At 37.1% G+C, this 24,586-nt stretch overlaps 2 protein-coding genes across 6 annotated transcripts; both read right to left on the reverse strand.

The window, feature by feature from the left end:
* Positions 1–568: 568 nt before the first annotated feature.
* LOC103046776 (cyclin-dependent kinase 2-associated protein 1) lies at positions 569–4,555 on the reverse strand. Its single transcript, XM_007250288.4, has 4 exons — positions 4,279–4,555; positions 2,397–2,494; positions 2,191–2,317; positions 569–1,210 (listed from the first exon to the last, which is right to left on the reverse strand). Exons 1-4 carry the CDS (start codon positions 4,343–4,345, stop codon positions 1,143–1,145), a joined length of 360 nt encoding a protein of 119 aa, XP_007250350.1. The 5' UTR covers positions 4,346–4,555; the 3' UTR covers positions 569–1,142.
* Positions 4,556–6,566: 2,011 nt separating this feature from the next.
* On the reverse strand, positions 6,567–24,339 carry sbno1 (strawberry notch homolog 1 (Drosophila)). Of its 5 annotated transcripts, none has more exons than XM_049469045.1 (33): positions 23,982–24,339; positions 21,286–21,402; positions 20,905–21,000; positions 20,413–20,755; positions 19,833–19,871; positions 19,574–19,674; positions 19,374–19,470; positions 18,576–18,736; positions 18,289–18,422; positions 18,112–18,202; positions 17,841–18,002; positions 16,893–17,028; positions 16,682–16,787; positions 16,412–16,565; positions 15,443–15,625; positions 15,251–15,348; positions 14,708–14,853; positions 13,949–14,140; positions 13,641–13,823; positions 12,732–12,904; positions 12,498–12,629; positions 12,262–12,401; positions 11,963–12,071; positions 11,802–11,873; positions 11,603–11,702; positions 11,411–11,485; positions 11,154–11,300; positions 10,963–11,057; positions 10,684–10,770; positions 10,063–10,200; positions 9,846–9,922; positions 9,533–9,726; positions 6,567–8,637 (listed from the first exon to the last, which is right to left on the reverse strand). In XM_049469045.1, the coding sequence occupies exons 2-33, from the start codon at positions 21,397–21,399 to the stop codon at positions 8,495–8,497; spliced, it is 4,218 nt and encodes a 1,405-aa protein (XP_049325002.1). In that variant the 5' UTR covers positions 21,400–21,402; positions 23,982–24,339; the 3' UTR covers positions 6,567–8,494. The 5 variants fall into 5 exon arrangements, with proteins under 5 accessions (XP_049325002.1, XP_049325003.1, XP_049325001.1 ...); XM_049469046.1 differs by lacking the exon at positions 23,982–24,339 and adding an exon at positions 23,680–23,887; XM_049469044.1 differs by lacking the exon at positions 23,982–24,339 and adding an exon at positions 22,521–22,996 and having other exon boundaries at positions 20,413–20,752.
* Between the last annotated feature and the right edge of the window lie 247 nt (positions 24,340–24,586).

Below are 24,586 nucleotides of genomic sequence, written 5' to 3' on the forward strand. Positions count from 1 at the left end.
CTGCAGCATCAACGTTCAGCCGTCAACCCGTCACAGCGACACAATCCACCGCGCGACGCCATTGGTCGACAGGAATTTTGAAAGACAACCTCTCTGAATTCTGATTGGTGGAAACCTCCGCGCTCGGCACGTTTAAGAACACAACAGTAGCTGTGATTGGTTGATTTGTTGTGTCTTTAACTCTAAAATTAAACTCAAGAAAGTGTTCACTGGTCAGGTAAAATACAGTGCATTATGCTATAGTTTAGTCTAAGAAATCTAATGGGTCATTTTGAAGCCTTTATATTGGTTCTCATAAAATTTTAAACCAATATAAAGAATAACTGTACAAAAAAAAAAAAAATATATATATATATATATATATATTTTTTTTTTTAAATAGTACAATAATCTAGACCAAAAACAAAATATATATTTTATTACTGAGCTTACACATTCTTCCCAAATAAATATTCCCTTTGTTTTATAGCTTTTATAGTCAACTTTGTAATATAACTAGTATTATTTTTAGATAGTAAAGATTGTTTTTAAGATATAACTTAATTATAATTAAAGAGTACAAAAACACTTTTTGTACACAACAAATGTAATATTTATTGATGTTTATACAAAATTCCAAAAAGTGACCTTTTTTACATGAAAATACATTTTATTACACAAGGTAATAAATAAAAAAAGACTAAAATAATGATATTACTACAGCTGTCCTCAAATAATCCCAATAAAAAAAGGATTAAGCACTCAAAGCTCCTTAATCAAATCCGATGGAAGAGGACGTACCTACTCTAAACCTGTAAAAGCCATGCACTTTCAAACTCTGCTCAACCCGTCCACAGCATGCAGTCTCACCTGTCTCTGTTCTTTAAGATACAATGTGGCAAAATATATAATAATAATAATAATAATAATAATATAAAGAGGAAAGAAAATCAAATGGCAACACTCATAAATTCAACACCTCTTAATTCATTCACCGAACAGACGATGAACTCTGCGATGCCTCCAACCCATAACTCCACTACAATACTCAAAGCATAAATTTTGATTGTTTCATCCCTGTGTTGTGGGAAAGCCATGCAGCACTCCGATGGGAGATTAGGACACGCCTCCTCGGCTCCTGGACGTGGGTCCGGGTTCGGGGGTTAAGATCTCGCGTTCCGCTCAGTCTCTGCCAAACACTCTCGTACGAGTCCTCTCGCGTGAATTATACCTTACAAATACAAAGACATGTCTGCATTAGACCATTTATATTATATTAATATGAATAAACAAGGAACCACTTGTTTTTTTACACACAGTGAGACACACTTCTGCACAGTTAAAAATAATGGCACATTAAATATATCAGATATGTATTTTTCACATTTTCTTAGAAAAACATATATGAATTGATCTCTAAAAATTATTTTTTTTATAAAAAACAAATTATATGTAAAGTCTGTATAACTTTAAAAAGTGCTGTATAATGTTTATGTTTTACATTTCAAGGGGGGTCCAAACTCATGGCATAAGACTGTAATTGACAAATAAAATGTATAGAAACATAAAATATTAAATATAATTAACAAATCCTGCACTAAAATAATAAAAAAATGTTTTTGCAAAAACAGAAATAATGACAGAAATTCATAATTCAAATAAATGATGTCCAAACAAAATCAATGTCTCTGCTTTTGTGCCCATCCATAGGTACTTGTGCACTGATTAATAAATTATAACATACATTTAAATTATTAAAGAAAAAAAGACATGTGCCATGCTCATATAATACTTCTCTCAGGAGCTGACAGTCAGTGTGTGTCAGGGCCAGTTTAATGAAAGCATCTTACAGGGTTTTACTGGATTTTCCCCAGAGAGGGATTATCCTAGTCCTAGACTAAATTATTCTTTTAATGGGACGAGAGCATCTTAATGACATACAAAAGCACATGATTCCTGACACCAAACTCTTAGGGCAGAGAAACCCAAGTGGAAGTAAAAAAGCATACAAACAATGAGTTTTGCTTTATATTTCCCTTTAAGTTTACTTTAGCTTATAGAGAGATAGAGTTAAGTGTGATGCTCGCTTAACTATTTAGGAATCATCTTTGTTTAGGCTGTGAAATCCAGCCAGAATCACAGCCTGAGACAATTTACAGCTAAAAATGATCTAAAACATTGAAAAATAAAAACACATTATTATTAGGCTACCTCTTTTGAGGCGCTCCATGGCACTTTTGCTCCCAGCGTACGTCGGCCTGATCTCCTTCCCCAGCTCTTCGATGATGGCGAGCAGCTCGGCGTATTTGCTCTGGGGAGGCTGGGTCCCATTTGGCCCCTGTGTGTCAGGAAATCATTAGTTTATTTTGATATTTTTGTGTTCATAAAATTGTAAATGTGATTGTGTGAAATCCTACCTGTAAAAATCCCAGTGATGGAGGTCCAAAGTCATTTATTATGGGCCTGTAGGACTGAACCGTGGAGATGTTTGAAGATGGAGAGGGAATGTTTCCAGCTAAAACATAAAAATAATTAATGCTTTATGTTTTGTAGAATTAAAAATGTGTGCATGCAAGTAATTTTCCAGTTAAAGATGCAGTTTTTTTGTTTAATATCATAGTAGAAAAAATCTTACATTTACAGGAAATATATTAATCCAACAATTATTTATTAAATTTAGGAAACAACGGTAAAAAAACACGTTTTTGAGTAGAGGAAATGATTATTGAGTAAGGAAAATTTTGATTTATGTTGTACATATTTGTTTATTAAAGAAAATATTTAAATGCCTAAATATTATTTAGGCTATATTACATTTTTTGAAAAATAAAGTTTATTTTGGATTACTTTGATATTTTAGAGACTTTTATGGAATAAAAGCCAGGCTGTGTAGTTGTATTATTGTCCCGGGTTGAGCGCTGTAACTATAAGCACACTGAGAGCTGCAGTTCCAGTTCCGGTCGCTAGATGTCCTTAAATAGAAAAAAAAAATGGAGGAAACCCTTTGTCTACTTCATTATAATAAACGCAAGAAAAGAACAATGAAATTATCAAGTTTTACACCTAATCTACTATTTTTAATTTTAGCCTCAATTGTTACTCAGACTGTGTTTGAACAGATTTTTTTAATGAAATGAACTGTATAAATTTCTAAATATTACTTTGTCATATCATATTACAATTTATATACGTTTATTGTGATACTTTAGAGACTTTTATAGAATAAAAGTGAGGCTGTGTAGCTGTATTATTGTCCCGGGTTCAGCGCTGTAACTGTAACTACACTGAGAGCTGCAGTTCCAGTTCCGGCCGCCAGATGTTCTTAAAGAGAGATATAATACAACAAATAAAAAAATTAATGAAAACCTTTTAATTCTTCAGTTCAGTAAAAAATAAAAGAAAAGACGCAATAATTACGTTTTACACTTATAATCTTCTATTCTAATATTTTACATTTTAGCCCTAAATGTTAAACTGGCTTTGATTAAAGATATTTTTTATACAAATTGAACTATTTAAATCTCTAAATACTATCTTGGTTACATTAAAATTACAAAACAGTTTATTTAGCTTACTTTGATACTACATTGAGAATTAAAACACTAAAAAAATAAAACATACAAGAAAAAGATTTCTTACAATCTATAACAAATGAAAAGTTCATTTTTTTTTAATAAAAAAAAACAATTTAAATTTCTAAATATTGTTTTGCCATATCATATTACAGTTTATATCACTTCTCTTTGATACTTTAGAGACTTTTATCGAATAAAAGCGAGGCTGTGTAGCTGTTTTATAGAATAAAAGCGGGCTCAGCGCTGTAACTGTAACTGCAGTTCCAGTTCCGGCCGCTAGATGTCCTTAAAGTAAACCCGCTCAGATCCGATCAATCAGCCGCCCGGAGAGCGAGTATCATGGAGGGAGCGGAGCGGCGCTGATCTGAGCAGCCAAAAGGACATTTTTATCAGACTGTAGCGGCCTCCGCCCGAACCCATCCGGCCGGATAACGACACGGAGCGCCGAACCGGGAGCGATTTAACCGCCCAGCGCCGGTATTTAGCGCGGCGGGGCGCGGGGGAGGCGGATTATTCAGTAGTAATAATGGCGGATTGCTCTGAGGATCTGACCCTTTAGCTCTGTCTGTGTGAGTGGACTAAAACTCCGCTTTTCCCCACAGGTATCTTCCTCCTCCTCCTCCTCCTGCTGCTGCTGCTGCCGCCGCCGCTCCTTTATACCGTCCGATTTTACACTCGACAGAACGCGCTTAACCCCGCACACTTTCCCGCATTTTCACCTCACCTTGGTTCCCTGAAGTTCCCGGAATGTGCTGGTGGGGGTTCGATTTGTAAGACATTCCTAAAGACATATTAAATTACAGAAATAAAAATGTCCCTAAATTCGGCGGAGCGTCCGTCTCTCACACACTTTTTGTTTACAGCAGAGCAGCACCGGCAAATATGGCCGTCACTTCTACTGACACCCCCCATCCAATAATCCATCATTACACACACAGCCCCGAATCAGCTCACATTCACCCCAAAATCACCTCAAATCACCCCAAAACACCCCGGATCCGCTCTCTCTCCACACAAAATCATAAACTTTCCCACACTCAACTACTTTATTACAAGATCCTCAACATTTAACGCAAATTTAAAACGATTTAATGAGCTTTTACACATTAAAAACATTTAATCGGTAAACTCCTAAAAATAACCATAATCAGTAACAGACCAGAAAAAAACAATCAGTATTAACGTACTATTCTAGTATTTTATATTTGTATAAGATTTTTTACATGAAATTATGTATAGTGATTTTTTTTTATTTCTGTAAAACAATAGAAAACATTAAGAAGCTCTCCATTAACAAACACTCGTGTAGTTTTTGATGAAGAATGGTTTTCATTTTAAAAGAACCTTGTAACGTTAATTTAGTGTTACTTTAAAACCGTTTGAGGAGCTTTTTCATTAAATCACTAAACTTAATTTTAAAAAAGGCCTGTTGTGTTATTTTCTTTCTTCATATTTTTTATTGTTTATTAACTGAGGCAAAAAATATGTACATTTAGCTCTGAATTTATTTTATTCAGAAAGTGTTTTTATTTCTGTAAAACAATATGTATATATAAAACATTATATATATATATATATATATATATACACAAAAACAAAGTTCCCAACACTCAACTGTTTTATTACAGGATGGATCCTCAACATTTAACACAACTTTAAAACATTTTAAGTAGCCGTTTCACTTCCTAAAATAACTATAATAAGTATCAGCAGCAGACTGACAGAACTAGACAAAATGTACTTACTTTTCTGCTTTACACAAAATAATGTGAATTTAATGAGTTTTGAATAAAGAGAGTGTTTTAATTACTTTAAAACAATAGAAAACATTAAAAAAGGTCTCCATTAGCAGTCACTCTTGTTGTTTTTGATAAAGTACTTTATATTATCATTGTAATTCAGTGTTCCTTTGAAACGTTTGAGGTGTTTTTTAATTAAATCTTTACTAACCTCATAAAAATAACCAAAATTACTAGCAGTCAGTGATCAGCCACTTCTGAGGGTTTTGGATAGGGTGTTACTATATTATATATTCTATAATATAAAACAATATTTTATTAATATAAATAAATAAATAGTACATACGTACATCTATTTTTAAAAGCCATCCTCTGTATAGGACACCCAGCACCTTTACTCAACTGCTTTGGTCGACCATGGCGAGGCCTGTTCTGAGTGGAACCCCTCCTGTTAAACTGCTGTATGATCTTGGCCACCGCGCTGCAGCTCAGTTTCAGGGTGTTAGCAATCTTCTTATAGCCTAGGCCATCTTCTTGTAGAGCAACGATTCTGTCTCTCACATCCTCAGAGAGTTCTTTGCCATGAGGTGCCATGTTTAATATCCTGTGTCCAGTAAGAGAAAACTGTACCCAAAAAACAAACACATTTAACAGCCCTGCTCCCTGTTCACACCTGAGACCTTGTAACTCTTAACAAGTCACATGATAACAGGGAGGGGAAATTACTAATTGCGCACAGTTTGGCCATTTTCACCTAAGGGTGTACTCACTCTTGTTTCAGTTTTTAGACATGAATGTCTGTGTTGAGCCATTTTGAGGCCTCGGCAAATTTACACTGTATCAAAGTGTCATATCGTCAGTGTTGTCCCATGAAAATATATAAAATATTTACAAAAATGTATCTTTTCTTGGGACAAGACCGAAGATATGATATTTTGACAGTGTACAGAGAGAGTATAACAGTGTAAATTTGCTGAGCCCTGTGAATAGTTAAAACTCTTAAAATCTCAGGTGTGAATGGGAAACAAGTGTGTTAAATTTGGCATTTGGGTTAAATTATATAATACTGACCACTGGATATTCAACATGCCACCTCATGGCAAAGAACTCTCTGAAAATGAAAAAGAATTGTTGCTCTCTGCAAAGACAGCCTAGACTATTAGATTGCTAACCATAAAACTGAGTTATATCCACATATTTTTATTGTGTTGTCCAATTGAAAGAAAAGAAAAACATAAAAGAAAAAAAACACCAAAAAATAAACCACACCAAATTTTAAGTTAACCACAAGATTTATTGGTCATATGCAAGAGGTAGAGATCTTGCACTCAGCTCAATTTTCATTGTTTTTGTACAACAGACCCATCAGTAGTGCAACTCGTGCAAGGATGAAATGACATAGTCCTTAAAGTGTTTCAACATCTATACCTTAAGCAAAACATGACTTTAGATATGCAACTATACACAGATATAGTAATGAGGAAACCTAGCATTTGCACCTACCCTGTCAACATTTACAGCAAAAAATGGTGTGGGGGAGGTGGGAGGCTTTAAGTCCTTCAATCCAGGTTCGATAAATGTGTGGCAGCAAAAATATACATAGAAAAGAAAAGGGAAAATGCAGCAACGGGAAGTTGGGCGCTGCTGAGTGGAGGATATTCCAGTTTATACCCTCATAGAGATCGGTATATTAAACACTGCTTAAATATACAAAACTATAAACAGAGCAAAGCAGAAAAATTGGGAAAACAGGCAAATTAACATGTTCATATGTTGACATTTGTTTTTTCCTAAATAGATAAAAAAAAATTCAAAACCCAAATAATCAATTACTAGACTATGCAACAGAGTTCCTGATATCAGAAATTAAAATGATTTAGGCTTGTGTTCAGACTGCAGGCAAATCAGATTAGTTTCTCAATTCAGATCTGTGGCTGTGACTGTCTTGACTGTTTTTTGCAAGTGATCAGATCGTATCTTTGGTGCAATCTACAAATGTGTTTTGGATCAGATTGGCAGAACAACAGATTTTATGTTATTTATGACTGTTCAGACTATGAAAAATGTATCTGGATTCAATCTAGGCATGCCTCAAATCACATTTGGCCTGGTAATCTGAACAAAGCGTTAATAGGGAGAGTATTTTACTTTTAAAACACACCCATTTTGTACAAATCTGTACCAAACTCTTCAACACAGAGCTTGTGGTTGATTAATTTTGATAGTTTTAAGTGCATTGTAACTTGCAAAGAGGCAGATTGTGATGCAGAAACGCTCTCAGCAATTATTAAGCTGAATTCTAAAATGGTCTTGAACTATCTACGGCACCAGCTCTGCAACTGCATCTACCAGAGTGATTGTGTTTGAAAAAGCTAATCGGGGGTAAAATAATAAATCACACGTCATCCTGCAACTAAATCCGAAATCTCTCTAACCCCGCAAGTTAATTTGTGATTAAAAAAAAAAATTATATCATAACTTACCATCCTGAAATTTTAATTAAACCTCACTAACTCAGACTCATTGTGTCCGGCAGAAAAAGCTGAAAATTCAATTCCTGCACCGTCACCACCTCCAGAACAACAAAATAAACACTGTTTAACAGCACCTGAAACAGTAAAACAACTAAAATTTAAGTCTCAATGCAAAAACAATGGAATACCCCGTTACGCGGTCAACCAGCGCAGGGTATGGGGTCCAGATGGGGGTCCAAATATAAGGCAAAGCATGCGTTTCGTTTTATGAAGGAGGGGAAAGAACTGATGAAGTTTAACCCCTGAGCGCTGACCTGTGCAAAACAAGAGTAGTAGTAGTAGTAATATGGGTGACTCCGCAGCCCACTTTACACAACACGTCGTCGTCAGTGGTGAACACAGGCAGGCAGATTGGAGTAGAAGCCCTAAAAAAGGCAGAGCAGCCTGAACCAGTGTCTCCCCGTCTCCCACCAAAGCGCCCGTCCTCACACTGCTGCTGCTGCCTCTTCAGCCTGGGAGGCCGTCCAGCTTTCGAGTCTGTGGAGTCCATTCAGTGAGCCTTGTTCGGATTGGGCCACCTTTGGACACGAACCCTGAAACATCAAATACCAAGGGCACTGTTCCTCATGGCATGCCAACAGGGAGGAAGAGGAGGGGAGGCTGGCTGGCTGGCTGGCGTGTGATGCAGAGCTGAGGTCCTGTGCCCGCTTTGGGCCCAGGAGCCGTGCTAGGTATTGACCGTGTGGCTGATGCTCTGTGGGTGCAGCTGCTGCCACATCTGCTGCTGTTGTACTGCCAGTTGCTGCGATTGGTCTGACGATGACAGGATGTTGGTCAGGGGAGCCACACAGTTGGGTGGAATGATCAGGCCTTGAAAGGTCATAGAAAAAAGAAGGTCAAAGATCAATAAGCAAATCATTTGTTATTCTTGTATAAATTTTTTTATCTTGCTGTAAAAATTATTCAAAATACTGGAAAAAGTATAATTGTATTTGTATTAAATTACAATATATTACGTCAAATTTTGGGAAAAAACTATTACTTCCTAAAATAGGAAGAGGTTTAAACACTAAAGGAACCACTGTGACAATATTTACATCTACACAAATATTATAAATCATGCTAATCCTGCCATTTTTGAAGATTACATTAATACAGACAAAACAAAATGTTGCAATACCTCTATATATAATGTTCATACACAAAAATTATGCTATTATGATATTTACAGTTTACTATTAACTATGATTATTTTTGTTTAACTAGTGAAAAGAGCCCATTATTAAACATGAATTTGCTGGTATGTCAGCTTTGTTTTAAACATAAAAATGCATTTATTCATGTTTTACTTATTTGGAATAATACGATCTGGTCTATATTCTAGTTGTAATGTGTGAATATTTAGATTTAGATTTGCAAACATTGTTATTCTATTAGTGGCATGTAATGGCCATGAAATGACAATTAAATGTGTGTAAATATTTCATGTCATGTTTGTTAACAGTGTTTTTATACTTTATTTATTTAGGATATTTATCTTTTCATATTTCAATTCCAACATCTGAACATTCATAATCTTGCAAATGCCAATATTTCCATTATATTATTTTTTAATGCAATCATCAGTGGTGTGAAATGATCGTAAAATGACGATTTTGTTTATCTTAATTATTTCTTAGACAATATAGACGCAGAATAATTTGGTTATTAGCAATGCAGAATATAAATACAGGCCACTGTACTGTGACCCAGTTGTGCGACTCACCTACTATCCGTTGCCCGTCCTCAGTTCTCAAACGCACGATCTGCATCTTCACGTTGCTCCCGCTGACAGACGCCAAAACGCCTTCTACTTTGGTCCACACGCTGAGAACAGAACCACAGAGAACGTAGTACGTCCTGCAGCGCAGCCCGATCTCACACTGCAGTCCCACTGAGGCCTTCTTACAGTTCCCACGCCTGCCAGAAACACAAAAATACAGATATTAATACTGTTAATTCCTGTAGCCTCCTAACAGAGAGGGCAAAACAAAACACAGACTGAAAGCTCACTACAGGGCAAATACCAAAACACCCACCAATATGCATGAGAGCAGATCTCTGCTGAAGACTGGTACTGATCAATCCAGTGCTGCTTGGCTTCATCTGAAAGAACCTATTTTAAGATGAATTTACAAAAACAAAGTCAAGCTTGTGTTTCAGCCAGAGAGAGACAGGGTGCAGTGTGCCAACTATACACGGCTGTTTTGATATGGAGGAAGCAATTTGAATCAGCAGACAGGAAGATGAGATTACCTTTTTACATCTCTTCCGAATGTCAGCGTACGCCTCCAGTTTGAGCTGTTTCCCGGTGTTGGGTCTGTACACCATGAAGAGCCTCTTTTTGGTGTTGACCTCTTTTACCATGATGGCAATTTTCTTGTTATTCCGTACCTAATCCAATAGGAATCGAAATAAGCAGAAAAACTGTCAACAACCTGCGACATTTAAAAGACATGTCATTCTAATTTTCACATCAGAGCATCAGGCTGTAAATAGTGTGAAATACTGTGAGCTGCAAACTTTTAAACCCACTGATTTAGTCTGTACAGATTAAGCTGGGGCTGAGAAAAACGGTTGAAATATCATATAGTATATGCCAAAAGTGCGATACCCTCACAAAGGGGCGACCAGGACTTCAAAAAGGTTTGATTTACTTTCATATTTGCTGATCGAGAGCTGGTTGTGTGGTGTTAATCTGTTCTCGTTCAGGCCATCAGTTATTCAAAATAACTGATATGTGTTGACATATACAGCACCTCCAGGTAATGTATGGTCATTTAGTTGCCGTGCATTTATGAAAGAGGCTATGTTAAGTAGCTGCCATCAGGGAGGAGAAGCTTGTTTGTTGAGAAAGATTTTAAAAAGGACCCTCACCTGCACATAGAAACCATCATCTGGCCCATCCTGTTCTGCCCAAACATGGGTGGCATCCTCCCACGACATACCCCTCTCCACACTCACCTACAGAACAACACAAACTTGCCTTAATTCCTTATGATCCCTTAAAAGCAGAGCCAATATACAATATTCAGTTGTACAGTCAAAATATTAGATGGAATAAATGTATGTCTAAAGCACTGAAGCACACTTCATAATTGTGATGTGGAAAATAGGTGCACTATACAGAAATCTGCTGGATTTGTATGTATATACCGTGTAGAGCTCAACATGTCCTGATGTGGAATATCCTGGTGTCAAAAACTTCTTCACATCAAACTTCTTAACTTTCTCATCTCCAGAGCCCAGATCTGTGAAAAAGATAAAAAAATAAATATAATTAAAATGATGACACCACATACACTGCCTTACACCACTGTTATGTATACAGACATGCTTTCTCTTACCCAGAATGCCCATGTCGTATCTGCCATTCTTTTTGGCGTTTTGAACGACAGCACTTAAAGTGTCTGAGAAATACTGGAACAGGGCGTTCTGCTGCTGCACCTCCATACCCAGAATCCGGTTCAGGAACTTCCCAATGTTGTTGTAATCTAATTTTAAAAAATTAGAACATATGAAAGCAGGTTAGCACACTATATATCTGTGTAAACATTGTTTATAAGTATTGTTTATTAATAATAGTAGAAAGACAATATCAAACCTTTATCTAGTGAGAGAACTCCCGATCGATCCTCCACGTTAATCAGTCCCACACCAATTAAACCATTGCGGATTTCTGTAAATACAAACATTTACACTCATATTGTGTCTGTCTCGGCTGTTTAGAAACTTAACTTAGAGTATCACTGCATGTGTTACACATATTTAATTAATACATTTAAAGAAAACTTACCTTTAAAGAAATCCCCATCAAAATCACAGGGCGGGGAGACCAATGGGGAATCCAGATTCACAATGGACTTCATAACGATCTCGAGAGCATTCCTACCATACTAGAAATGAACAATAGTTTGTACAGGTCAATTTCCTTTTTATCATGACAGGACAAGTTGGGATTGGTCTACTTACTAAAGAGATGAGAGCAATCTTACCTTGTTGTCGAAGTTGAACCGACTGAGGTCTCTAGTTTCTGTGGCTCTTCTGTCTCCATGGGTTAGAGCACCCTGTGGATTTGGAGATAGATTTATAAATTATTTTATGTAATACTTAAATGTATTATTTTAATACTTATATTAAACTGACATGTACTCACCAGACTCTCTAATCTTTTGGCAACAATAGAGGCAAATCTTTGTTCTCCAGCCAGTTCAGAGATAAGGAACACGTATTCGGGTGCAGTGACCTGGTTTGATCTGTGTGTTCTACCTGTAGGTGACCATGGAGGAAAATGAGATTAGCAGAGTTAAATATAATTTCTTCGCTTTATGTAATTAAAGTACTAAAACTGGACTGAACTATAAATCAACTCTATTGAAAGATAGAATTAAAATAAAAGAATAATGAATTTGTCTCTAATTTCTAAGACGTATTATAGGAAGGACTTTAAAGCACCTACCAAACTGCTGAATAGCCCTGTCTGCGCTCCATGGCAGCTCTAATGTCATGTGCACCCTCCTTCTCTGGTTCTTTACTCTACGGTCTGCTTGTAGTGAAATACCAGAGCTGGCAGCCTCAGAAATTATGGCAATGTTCTATAAAGACAGACAAAAAGCTTTAGATTCAATTTATAATTTCATACATGAGGAGCAAATGAAAGAAAAAAAATAGAAATCAAATGTACAACAAACCTTTTCTCCATCCATGAATCTCTGCTTCTCAGTTAGGTTTAGAATTTCTACAGGAACATCCAGTTCTGATCTTGATTCATAAGAAATACTGCCATCATCATTGCTGACCACTCTCCCTTTTCGCCCGGTCATCTAAACACCACAGAATACAAGAAGTAGTTCAATTTAAAATGTTCGTGAACTTGATAAAATCTACAGAAATCAACAGTTTGAAAAGGAACCTCAGATTCCCACCTCTGCCACATTTTCAGGTCCTCCCAACTCATCGATAAGCTCATCCAGCGTGTTGGGAGGAAGGCTCTCCGCCAGCTTCTCCAGCTGCTCCAGCAGCTCCCTCTTCATCTGCTGAGCGTCTTCCACAGCATCATGACTCGTCACACAGCTACTCTCCTCGGGCTCGCTTTTAGCTGCAACAAGACGCATGATAAGAACTTGGACAAAACTTTAAAAGACCTTCATGTAAACTTTTGCCTCAGTCAGACTATTAAAACCACTGGTGAGAAAGTGAAGTGTAAAATTCATTCTACAGCAGGGCACAGAAATCCAATCAACACTTATATTTTAAAATTGCTATGTGCTTATAAAAATAAAGCTGGACGATATGGCAAAAATCTATCAAGATATATATCTTAATTTCAGAAATATTCCGATATCAAACGTGAACAGTATTAAAACCAGCACCCTTGGTGTGTATAATCAAGTGCTATGAGGAATTCATCATATTTTATTTATGCGCACACAAAATGCATCAGCAGTGGCAGATTCTGCCATTTAAATGCTTTTGCACGAATAGTACAGTGATTAATTTGATCATGTGTCGCAATAAGGGAATAAACAGGATTAACACTGAGTCCATTCGACAAAAAATATCAATCAAGCAATACAATAAAATATATATATATAAAAATAAGCAGTCTCTAACAATTAATAATATTAAAGTGGTCCACATGATGATTTATTTATTCTTCTGAAAGTAAAGCAGATAAAATTGTGGGCATGACTTGGTCGAAATCTACATTACAGACAGAAGCAGCACAAAGGCTGACAATATTTGACTGTAATGGGACAAATACCAGTGGAAAACTAATCAGGAACAGCATCTATGCCTTGAGCGGTCAGATACGTTTTGGCAGAACGACCTACCAGCAGCAGTAACTGTGTTGTTGGACGTGGGTTTCACTACAGGCGTGGTGAACGCAGGCCTGGTCGAGCCAAGCCCAGAGGCTAACAAGGCACTTTGAATGGAATCTGGGTCTATGCTCTTTTTCTTCTTTTTCTTGTTCTTCTCTTTGCTCTTCTTGGATTCTTTTCTAATTAGCCAAGGGTCTGCAAAAAAAAAAAGCATACAATTATAAATATAGCAGCAAATACATTTAATGACCAGGAATTCACAGAATATTTGGCAACTAAAAATATTCAGCCAAAAATCGCTGAAGTTCACAAGTTCTCACCGTCCTCCTCATCCTCGCTAGAATCATCCTTGAAGGGGTTAAAGTCGTCTTCATCGTCTCCTGAGCTCACAGAGTCAAAGCTGTCATTACTTTCAGCCTCATCAGAGTCTTCTGAATTACTGTCATCTGAGCTGCTGCCGGAAAGCCCTCCAGACTTACGGGCTTTCTTTACTTCCTTTTTAACCTCTAAACCTGCAAACACATTCAGAGTGGGGGACAGGGAGTTAGACATTTCTTCTCATCAACATTTGTCCCGTTTGGTACAACAGAGTTTACAACAGAGGTGTCCAAACTTATCTACAAAAAGATCCGATGTAGCTACAGGTTTTGATTCTAAACAACCAGCAGCTAAACCTGATTCCAACTGATTAACGAGTTTTAGGATAGTACATTTATTGTACAGCTTGGGTTAATACTTTATGTAAACCAATAATATTATTGATAATAGTAGGTTGAGTGTACCTTATATTATATTATATTATCTGTAAAATCTCTGATATACGGATAATATGGTAAGATATACTTAAATTATATTATTTAATATATTTATTTTCAGCTGATCAATGATCTGGGGACAAAAAAAAAATCAGATTAATCAATTATTAGAATAATTGTTGGTTAAAGCTCAAATTAGCTGGTTAGTCTTAAAAATGACGAGTGTTTCTCCTTGATGTACTGGAACTGTAATTTGCAGTCTTTGCGGATAAGACTGGACACTCCTGGTTTAGTCCGTTTTATCTCATGTGTTTGTAGACGCACCTTTTCTTTTCTTGCCCTTCTGCTCGGTTGCGGTTTCTGCTGGTGATGGTGTTTTCTTTGCGGACATATCAATGCCCAGCAAACTGAAGAGCTTCTGTCTGTCTGGAGCAGGAAAATGCTTCTCTATCAGCGACTGTAGAACTCCCCTTAAGAACAAACGGCAAAGTCCATTATTCTATTAAGATCAATACTGGCAAAATCAATAAGTAAAGACAGACTGATCAGAGTTCTAGAGCAAACACTGATCACTAATACAAATATGTTATAAATTTCAGTAATGTCCACTATTTAGATATTTAATTGATAATAGTCAAATAGTGCAACTTCCTTCATACAAGACTATGCAGACCTAGTGTTCAATTCAGTTAGAAGTCAAACGTTATATCCAGTAAAATTAAAGGCCTCTAAATTTCCCTCAGAAGACTACTTCCCTAGAATGAGGGATTTTCCACACATGAGGTGACAAGAGGAAGTGAGACTTTGCAACGCTCTTGAACTATTAATGAATGATTTAAACATTTTAAAGGAAAACTCTGCACTCACTTTGCAGTGGAGACGAAGTCATTGAGCTCGCCCCCGCCTTCCTCCAGTGCCTCGAGTGTTCGAGCTTCCCCCGTCGACTGCAGGCCGATGACCACACACTATAAAAGGAGAACGAGTTCAGTGACTTCAGCAACAGTTCTGACTCATTTCATCTGACATCGTAAAAATACTCATCAAATCTTCTGACCCAACCTTTCCATTCTTCACTTCCTCTCGGGCGAGCTGGACCACTCTCCGGACTTTGGAGGCGATGCAAAGGTACTTGAAGAACCTTTGGTGTGCAGACCAGAACTGCCCCCACATGGATTTCTTCATACGCTGTTCTGCATCCATCAGGTTAGCTGCATGCTGGAACTTCTCTCTCGCACTCACCCACTGCAAGTTTCATAAACAGATAAATCATAAATAAGCAGATAATATCCTTATCCTTCAATATCTCACTCTCTGGGGAATAGGCCAATCACACAAATGTGTTATTACTTATGCAATATATATTAACTTTTAAAAAAAGCATTTATATAAGGGGCATTAAATTATCTTTAAATGACAATAATATTGTTAATCATGAAAGCAGCCAACGTCACATTCAGTGTTCAGAAGAGTCCCAGTTAAAGGCTTGGAAAATCTCTCTCATACAATGTTTTTCTTTATTGTTTTATAAAATGTATTTTCTACACTGTAGATTAATATTAAAAGACATGAAAAACAATTAAGGGACACAAACAAACCTTCGGTAAGGATTGGGCACATTATTTTGTCATTCCTTGCCAAATAATTACGTTAAAAAAGACGTTTCTCCAAACTTGACAGGTACTGTATCTGTATGTGCGTGCGCATATAAATTTAGATCAAACAATGATTTGTCCTCTTTAAAAAAAAAATCCTATTATAGCAAACACTGCAATATGACTTAATTGGTGACTTAAAAATCCACGCATGTTTCTTACTGTTCCATAGCTGCACATATCTGTTTACCACATTATACTCATTTAATTTTGCACTTATTTTGTATGTTCTCCACTTCATACTTTTGGTTAGATGCAAACTGCCTTTCTCTAGCCAATTAAGCTAATCCAATACATACATACATATGCCAGAACTTTTTTTTAATCAAACTGCGACGAGGAGGCATTAAAATAAGGATCGACAAACTGCACGTACCAGCCGGACTGACTTGTTATACATCTTGATGTAGTTTTGAGCCAGAGGAACTTCTTCAATCTTAAACGTCACGCCTTGGAAGCTCAGCTGTCGAGCGATGTACATGCCTCTCAATTTCATATCCATGGCAACAATCTCCATGGCACCAACACCTCTAAAATAAACCAACACAAAAAAAAAAAAAAAAAAGGAGAGCTCAAATGAATCAGGACAAACCACAGATGCCTGGACACGGCTTCAGAAAATAGATTCCAATGAGAAAATGAAAACCTTCTCTCAACAGCTTGAATAAAATTGGTAAACTCTTTAAACGGAGTTCCGTCCCCCCAAATCCCGAGACGGTTCATGTACGCCATGTTCCGAGGCTCAGATGCTCCTACACGAACAGAGACAAAAGAGGAGATGATAAGAGTTAATAAATAAATAAAAATAAACACACATCTCTATTAAAAACAAAACTAAGCTTTATCGTCTCACATACCTGTAGCGCTGGCGTAGACAACCCGTGCTTTGGGCAGCTTGTTCTGAAGCTCCAGAACTGCCAGTCCAGTCTTGGTTGGTTTTGATGAGCCAATAGGGCACACGTTCTTAGCTTTGTGACACTCATCAAAGACTATCTGTGATGCTTAGTTAAAGGAATCAGTCGTACAAACAATAAAGCTTTTATTCTTCATTTTAAGCCAAATATTTGCATGTTCACAGTGTAAATCAGACAGACCTGCTGCCACGTGGGTGCTCACACTAAAGCGCAACGTCTGTGGAGAGTAGAGTTTCTGCCAATGGAAAACGTCCAACTAGGGGGTGTTTTATTCAAAACAATAAGCAGAGTGCCACAGAACAGAGCCTTTGCTTTTCTGTACAAATAAACTACCAAAACAATAATTGGCAATAGGGTTTTTGCCACTGTGTTTTTGACTTTCTTGGCGTTTTTACATATAATTGCAACTGAAACATAGAAGACTGTGTTAAAGTTGGCGCTGAGAGCTACTGAACAGTTATTTAACTCAGATATATGCAATGCTTAAAGGAGAGATTTATATATTTTGTAGCTATGGTCTAGATTTATTTTTTGCAAAACGTAACTTGATTTCACTAAATTTACTACTTTGTAGTGTAATGTTAATTTCAAACGTCACAAATAATGGTGCACAATATGGACCAAAAAATACGATATGCCATAATGTTGCTGGATATTGCCCCCAAATCAATGTAAAATGCGATAAAATAAAAACACTAAATTATTAAGTAAGTAATACTTTTGAGTGTGCACTCACTTCCTTTCTCTACCTTTCTCTCCATTATGATGTGTTTAAACCAAGAAAATTATACACTGTGTATAATTATAAAGCTGTTATAATGCCCACCCCTGCCCAACAGATCAATTCATCGTTTTAACAATTGAAACACACACTTTGGAACAAAAGGATACCACACCATCAAAGTCATCTCCACACCAGTGAAGCAGCTGTTTGAACCTGGTCTTGTATTTCCCACCAGACTGGCTTTCTCCAATTAGGGAGGAGTATGTGGCAAAGATCACACCTTTTTTCACACTTCCATTGTGTTTGGAGGAGATTTTTCCATACTTGAACTAAAAATAGGAGGAAAAGGATTGAGAAAAGGAACTTTTATAGTCTCACATTAACAGTGAACAAATGTACAATGTTTGAACAACAATAATAAGCAGTCCGATTTCATACCTTGTTCAAAGAATGGACCTGAATATTCTTTGCTCCAATATCTCTCAAGTCCCTCTCCGCATCGTATTTTAAATCATTTGACACGCTAAACCTGAAGAAATACAAATAAGAATTTACAACCAAAAAAAACAGCATTAAAACAAAGAGGAAAAGATAGATAAAATAAGATATTCTTACCAGAGCGATCTTTTTCTGCCTAGAAGATAATTCTCATATATAATGCCAGCAATGGTTCTGCCCTTTCCAACACCAGCACCATCTCCAATCAGGTACGCTGCTCTGTCACCATTTGGAAGGAATGTTTCATGTTGCTGTAAAACCAGAACAAACCATAAGAAATCCCTCAAAAATGCAGCCAAACAACGAAAAACGAAACTAAAAAACCTCAAGGTATTTACCTCAGTGGCATTCACACAACTAGATATTAACTGCAACCCCCTGATTATAAGCTCATTAGCACAAACCTGAGAAGCGTATGTGATGGCCTCAAGCTGAAGAGCAGACAGCCAGCCTCTGTCAATGGTCTCCTCTGGAATGGAAAGTCTGTACCACACGTTGGGCGGGTTGACACTTGAGAGGGAGCTGGTCTCAACCACGGGATCAGGATGCCGCTCTCCGATCTTCACTGGAAGAAAAATAAACAACCTTCGGTAAGGACTGCGGAGGCACTAAATATTTTGTCAAGTACAATCATTTGTCTGGACATAAAAAGGGCTTATTTTGCCATTTCTTGCCAAATAACAATAAGAGAACGATTGATACAGATCAATGACGACTTGAATTTATTTATTTTTTTCATTTATTAAGTCATACTGCAGTGTTCCTTCTAAATTTTGGATTTTTTTTTTCTTGCTATAAACAATAAAGATGCAATAAAGCATTCAACATCAATTATCCCACTTTACATCAGTATAAAACCCTTTCCATATGAAAGATACAAATTGTAAAGGGCTAGGATAGTCTTAGCATTTGTTTGTATAACAAAATAATGTCCACCTTTTTGTCTGTAGAATTCACTCACATGTGACTTGAGTAGCACTACTGAGGTATATTAATGACTAATATAGCAACATAACACAATAGATATAAGATATAACACATCACAAACATTTAATTTTGATGAATCTCTACTGAGGACTTACTAAAAACTAACACTGCATAAGCACACAGCACTTACAGACCTGGATCACCCAACATTTACTCATGTAAAAACGAACAAACAATTCCAGTGTACAATTCTAAAGTTATTCAGAACTACATACGTTTCATTGGCATGTACTCTGCATACGTTTCTGCATGTCCCAACTCCTCCTCTTCCTCCTCCTCTGGTTCCTCTTCCTCCTTCATTACTGGTAACTTCTGTGATCATAAAAATATATATATATAAAAATCCAATACAGCATACACCCCAACAAGTTCATCCCAGTTACATACTAATTAAAATGAACAAAAATGTGCTTACATTTACAGGCGAAAAGCTTCGCATTTTTATTTCATCGTTGACCCAGATCCTGGCCACATCTTTACTAGACACTTCTTTCTTTACACCATTGTTCACCTCCGCTGTAAGACAGAGAAAAAACACAGTAATGTTTAATTAAAACATCATTTTAATAAACTGAAAAACTGCACCAAGAGTGATTCCCATCACAGCTGTAAAACACCTGTGTAAGACACCCAGGACACAATTAAATGATTTTTCACTTAAACCCTACCCATACCTGGTTTATTCATCATCTTTGTGGAGATCAAAATAATTTCTGAAAGGGGAGAGCATCATCATTTAAAGTCATTGGACATAAAAGTGGATTTCCAGTCAAAATACAGAATACAACACACAACGTTCACAATTTTGCACCAAAATAATGAGAATTAACATCTGGGCATTTTTACAACGATCCAAAAACAGTCATAAAAGGTTAATACATCTTTTTCACTATTAAAAATAATTACTGAAACTGTATGTTAATATCACAGAAAATATACAGTCCACTTTGATTTAAACAGTATATATATATATCTTACTGTGTATCTAAGCAAAACACATTTTAATCATACACCTTGCGGTCATTTCATTTCTAAGGCATGTCTGTTTTTTTGCAAATTCTGTTACATGCATGGTGTTTAAGTTTAGTTAAAATTTTAACAAAAGTAAAAAAATACAGCCCACTCAATCAGAAATGTTTGCAACCACAGATCTGTGGACCTGTGGAAATAAAGGCAGCAAAGTACAGAAAGCTTTGTAGACCACCATGAACGAAATCCGATTTAATGATCGATTTTAGCACTTCTAGGACTCACTTGTGCCTGTAGCTGTAGCGACAGGCTGAGCTATATCAGGTGGAGGCTTCAGCTTCATCAGCTCTCCGAGGCTGTTGGTCTTCAGGTTACTGGTCCTGAGAAGGTCCTTCAGCTTGACCTGCTCCTGGTCTGACGGGACCACAGTGCCAACGGTGGGGACAGGGGAGGGTGAGGAGGTGCTCCGCTGGGCTGTTGATTGGCTGTGATGCACCACTTTAGTTACTGTGATGGTCTGTCTTGAGGTGGTCCCCACTGAGGGTTTGGTGACAACTATGGTTCCCAGTGATGGCAACTGATTCAGTTGATTTAAGACAAAAGTGGTGGTTGAGGGCTGAGGCTTCTGCTGTAAAAATACATTGCATTACTGTGAATGTTGTTCCCTTAGAACACAATAATATAAATAAAAAAAACCCATACAATTCATTGTAAATATTACAAATATTACTGCAATTCAACCACTGGATAAAATTTAAAACATCATGCAGGACTTACTCTGACAGTGGGTGTGGGTGGCACAGCGGGTTCTATTCTAACTATTCCAGCCGCCTCATTGCCCAAGCCAATGTCAAGGACATTTTTTGAGACCGACTATGAAAGGAAACAAAGCAAGACAGATTTTTTCAAATTAAAAAAGGACGGGTTAAAGAAAGAAAAAAGTACATCACACCCCCGCCTTTTTATAAATGCAACTAAATTTTAATGCACAGGGCCAGTAAAACGTAATTACACTGTAGTACATGAGGTTTTTAAATTAGAATAAGAACAACATGTAAAATATTTATAAGTAATTATAAGTAATTTGCAAAAACCTTTTCATATCAAGCTTCATGCATACAAGCTATTCAGGTAGTGACCTTATTAACATTATTTTACCTGTTGAGAGGCAGGGGGCTGGACATTGTCCTGACAATCAAAGTCAAAAAGGTCGTTTGGGCAGATTCCACTCTCACTCAGGGCTGCAAGAAGCAAATCCTGTCCTGGATCCATTGTCTGTAGAAAAGACAATTGCAAGGATAAACATTAAGTTTTTCTTTTAAGATCTAATAAGAGCAAAATCTAAAAACTACTAAACATTATCTATTGTCAAATGCTATTATGCAGCAGGGAAGGTTTTAGATGATTTCACACGAAGTAGCTAGCTAGTTCCAGATAAATTATATGCTAAATTATGTGTTATAATTTTGTTTTTAATTTATATACAATGACACAACAATCTCGAAAACAATAATTGAACAATTATTCATTAAATATATCAAATCAATAATTTTGAACCCAATGTACAAGTGCAAATTAATTAAAAACTTCCTAATTAAAAAGGATGTAACTGCCTAATTATTAGATCTGCACAATATATATATTTTAGCATTTTAATTGCAAATCTACACAAGAGAGACAAAATGTCAAATTAGATTTACTTCTGGCCATTTAAATGGCATTTAACTCCCACACTGATCTCAGCTGTTTCTATCGTTTTGAAGAGAAGCAAAGATGGGTGGCACGGCAGAACTATATAAAATCGTCCAATAATCAGAATAATCTAATACAAAATTAGTCGACAAGCCAAATCATCAGCTGCAGCCCTACCACAATTACTTATTTTCGGTTCTCGGTTATACACGCTACACATGGCTTCATGGAATTGTCCACTAATAAAAATAATAATAATAATATTAGAATTAACAGTAGAATTAGACTACCAAATAGAAATTAGCTTCAGCCTAACCAAGAATAATCAGATTATAGACAAAATGCATAAAAGACACAGCTATAATGCTACAACTTTAACCCAAATTATTTACATGTACAGCTAGGCAGCTACCTAATGTAAAGTGTAAAATTAAGCTTAAAATTAGTTGACTATCAAAATAATAATGAGCTCCACAACTCTACTACGATTACTCCTGGAACAATAAGACATTGTCCACAAAACGAATTAGTTTGGTTATTGTGATGGGCACATGGCTTTTGTTGCATGATGCACATTACAGGTTAACTTTAAAGTTACGCCCTAAAACACAAACTTTGCACTTTAATGCTGATAATCTAAAAACATTTAAAAGTATTTTTATGAAAATCAGACTACGTTATAAAGGTTATGGATACTATACTGTTAGAGCTGGCTTCATCCAGCACGCAGCTCTGCACGTGTTTCCCTCAACTCCTCCAGCTAGCCTGGCCAGGCTAACTAACACAGCCACACTTCCCGGTCTGACGCTGCGCTTTGGCAACCACAAAAACAGTCAGCCGGCTAACTGAGCACAGTGTACCTTAGCTAAAAACACCACATATACAGCAAACAACACGTTACCACGAGGCTTACAGGCTGTGTTTGCTTTATAAAGAATAAAAATACATGATTAATTAGAAAAACACTTTGCTTAGGCTACGTAACTAAGCACAATCCCTGTATCTGGATACATGTTAGCCGGCTAGCTTGCTACTTAGCTAACCTAACTGACACAAACACGAGTCACTTTCATTTTGAGGGGAACATTAGCCAACCTGGACATTTACCCATTAATGTTATATGCTGATGCATAACATTATTACAGCCAATGATACGGATATAAAAATATAACCTAGCAAACTATCTAGCTTTTAGTCAACCAATAAAACCTATGACAATCAATTAAATATTTCCACAAACCCAACTAACTTCAGTTCAATTTACCTTATAGCTAGCTAGCTAGATAGCTTCGTTCAAACCTAACGTTAACGTTACCTGTCCTAATATGTGGTTTACAACTATAAAATATTTGGAGCGTAGATAAACTCCAAAAAGGATCAATCAGGTTATTTACATATATAGTTAACTAACTAAATGAAATAACACAAAATTAAGGACTATTTCTTATTTTTCTAGTTAAATTTTGCTCCACCTATCCGAGTTTTAGTAGTGTTGTTATTGAGTCAAAGACAAGGTTTAACTTGGCTGGCTAACTAAATACATTAGCTTCAGGCTAACTAAATAACTAGAGTAACTGACCAACATAAAATTTATTCAGATCGTAATGCGTAATTATGCGTTATGCTGGCTAACCTTACTGCTTACAAAAATGCACTGTAACGAACGCGGCTCTTGAAGTGTTTGGCTAGTTGGTTAGCTAATAGCTTAGCTAACGTTAGGTTACACAGCTTTAGCGAAGTTTGTGAGTTAGCATTAGCCAACGATAATCTGCCTCACGACCTCCAGCTCATTTACGATGTTCTGACATGTAAATCGAAGTAGCTCAATTAATATATTTGAAAGAATGACAAACTACATACTAAACTGTGTTTTAAAACCTTTAGCAGATCCAAATGTTGCCCCAATAGCCGCGTAGCTAAGGCTAATGTTTAGCTAGCAGTTCTGCTGCTGTTGCTGCTACTACCCTCCGCTCGCGCTCCGTCACCCACGCAACCAGCAGCGGCCAAACGAGCGCAGCGGTGCGCCGAGAAAAGCGACGAAATTCCGCGAGATTAAGAGTAATTGGTCCAATAAAACAAGCCACAAAAAGATGTAAAGAAACTTATGCGAAGATTTTCGACCTAAACGCACCAGAAAAGTGCGTTTTTCACCGCGTACTTACGCCCTGTCCGCGCCGCGGCCGTCGGGAGGAGGTGGCTCTTCTCTCCGCTTGTTTTCTATCCAGCCGCAGCCATCTTTACCGAACGGCCAGGCTCGCGTGCGGGTCACGTGACGCGTTTTTTTTGCTCTCCTCCAGCCACACAGAAGAACAACGCTTTTTTCCAGGGCCGAATTTCTCGCGCCGGAGTCGCGCGCACGACGCGGGACGGGCTCGGCGTGAGAGAGGGCGACCCGCGCAGTCGGTAACTCGGCGCCGTTTGCCATATTAAATCCGGTTTAAGCAAAAAATATTATATAAAGTAGTCAGAGAACCACAGCGCTAAACCCGTGTCACGTGACCCTTTCTTCGCAAGCCCCGAGGAAGTGACGTTTTTGAGACCGTTTCCTCTCGCGACACGAGGTGTGCCTGCGCGGCCGCCATGTTGGTGAGGTCGAAAAGGGGAACACTGGTACGCTGACCTCTGCTGACAAACTAAGTAAATCGAGGTCTGTAAAATTCTGATCGTGATAGTGTGTCAAAAGCGTTTCAATTTTATTCCCAAACTTTTCATTATTACTATGTTTTTTTATTTAATTAATATTTTAAATATGGCAGAAAAATGTAGT

Source organism: Astyanax mexicanus, chromosome 20 (assembly GCF_023375975.1).
Source record: "Astyanax mexicanus isolate ESR-SI-001 chromosome 20, AstMex3_surface, whole genome shotgun sequence".
Lineage (NCBI taxonomy): Eukaryota > Metazoa > Chordata > Actinopteri > Characiformes > Acestrorhamphidae > Astyanax > Astyanax mexicanus.

Coding starts and splice junctions, on each gene's coding strand:
- LOC103046776 (XM_007250288.4), bottom strand. CDS start 4,345: ATGTCTTTAGGAATGTCTTACAAATCGAACCCCCACCAGCACATTCCG. Junction 2,318..2,396: donor CATCACTGGGATTTTTACAG/GTAGGATTTCAC, acceptor CCTGACACACAG/GGGCCAAATGGGACCCAGCC. Junction 1,211..2,190: donor CATGGAGCGCCTCAAAAGAG/GTAGCCTAATAA, acceptor TGTATTTGTAAG/GTATAATTCACGCGAGAGGA.
- sbno1 (XM_049469043.1), bottom strand. Junction 19,471..19,573: donor GAAGCTTTTCGCCTGTAAAT/GTAAGCACATTT, acceptor TTATGATCACAG/AAGTTACCAGTAATGAAGGA. Junction 14,141..14,707: donor GAAGGGCAAGAAAAGAAAAG/GTGCGTCTACAA, acceptor ATGTGTTTGCAG/GTTTAGAGGTTAAAAAGGAA.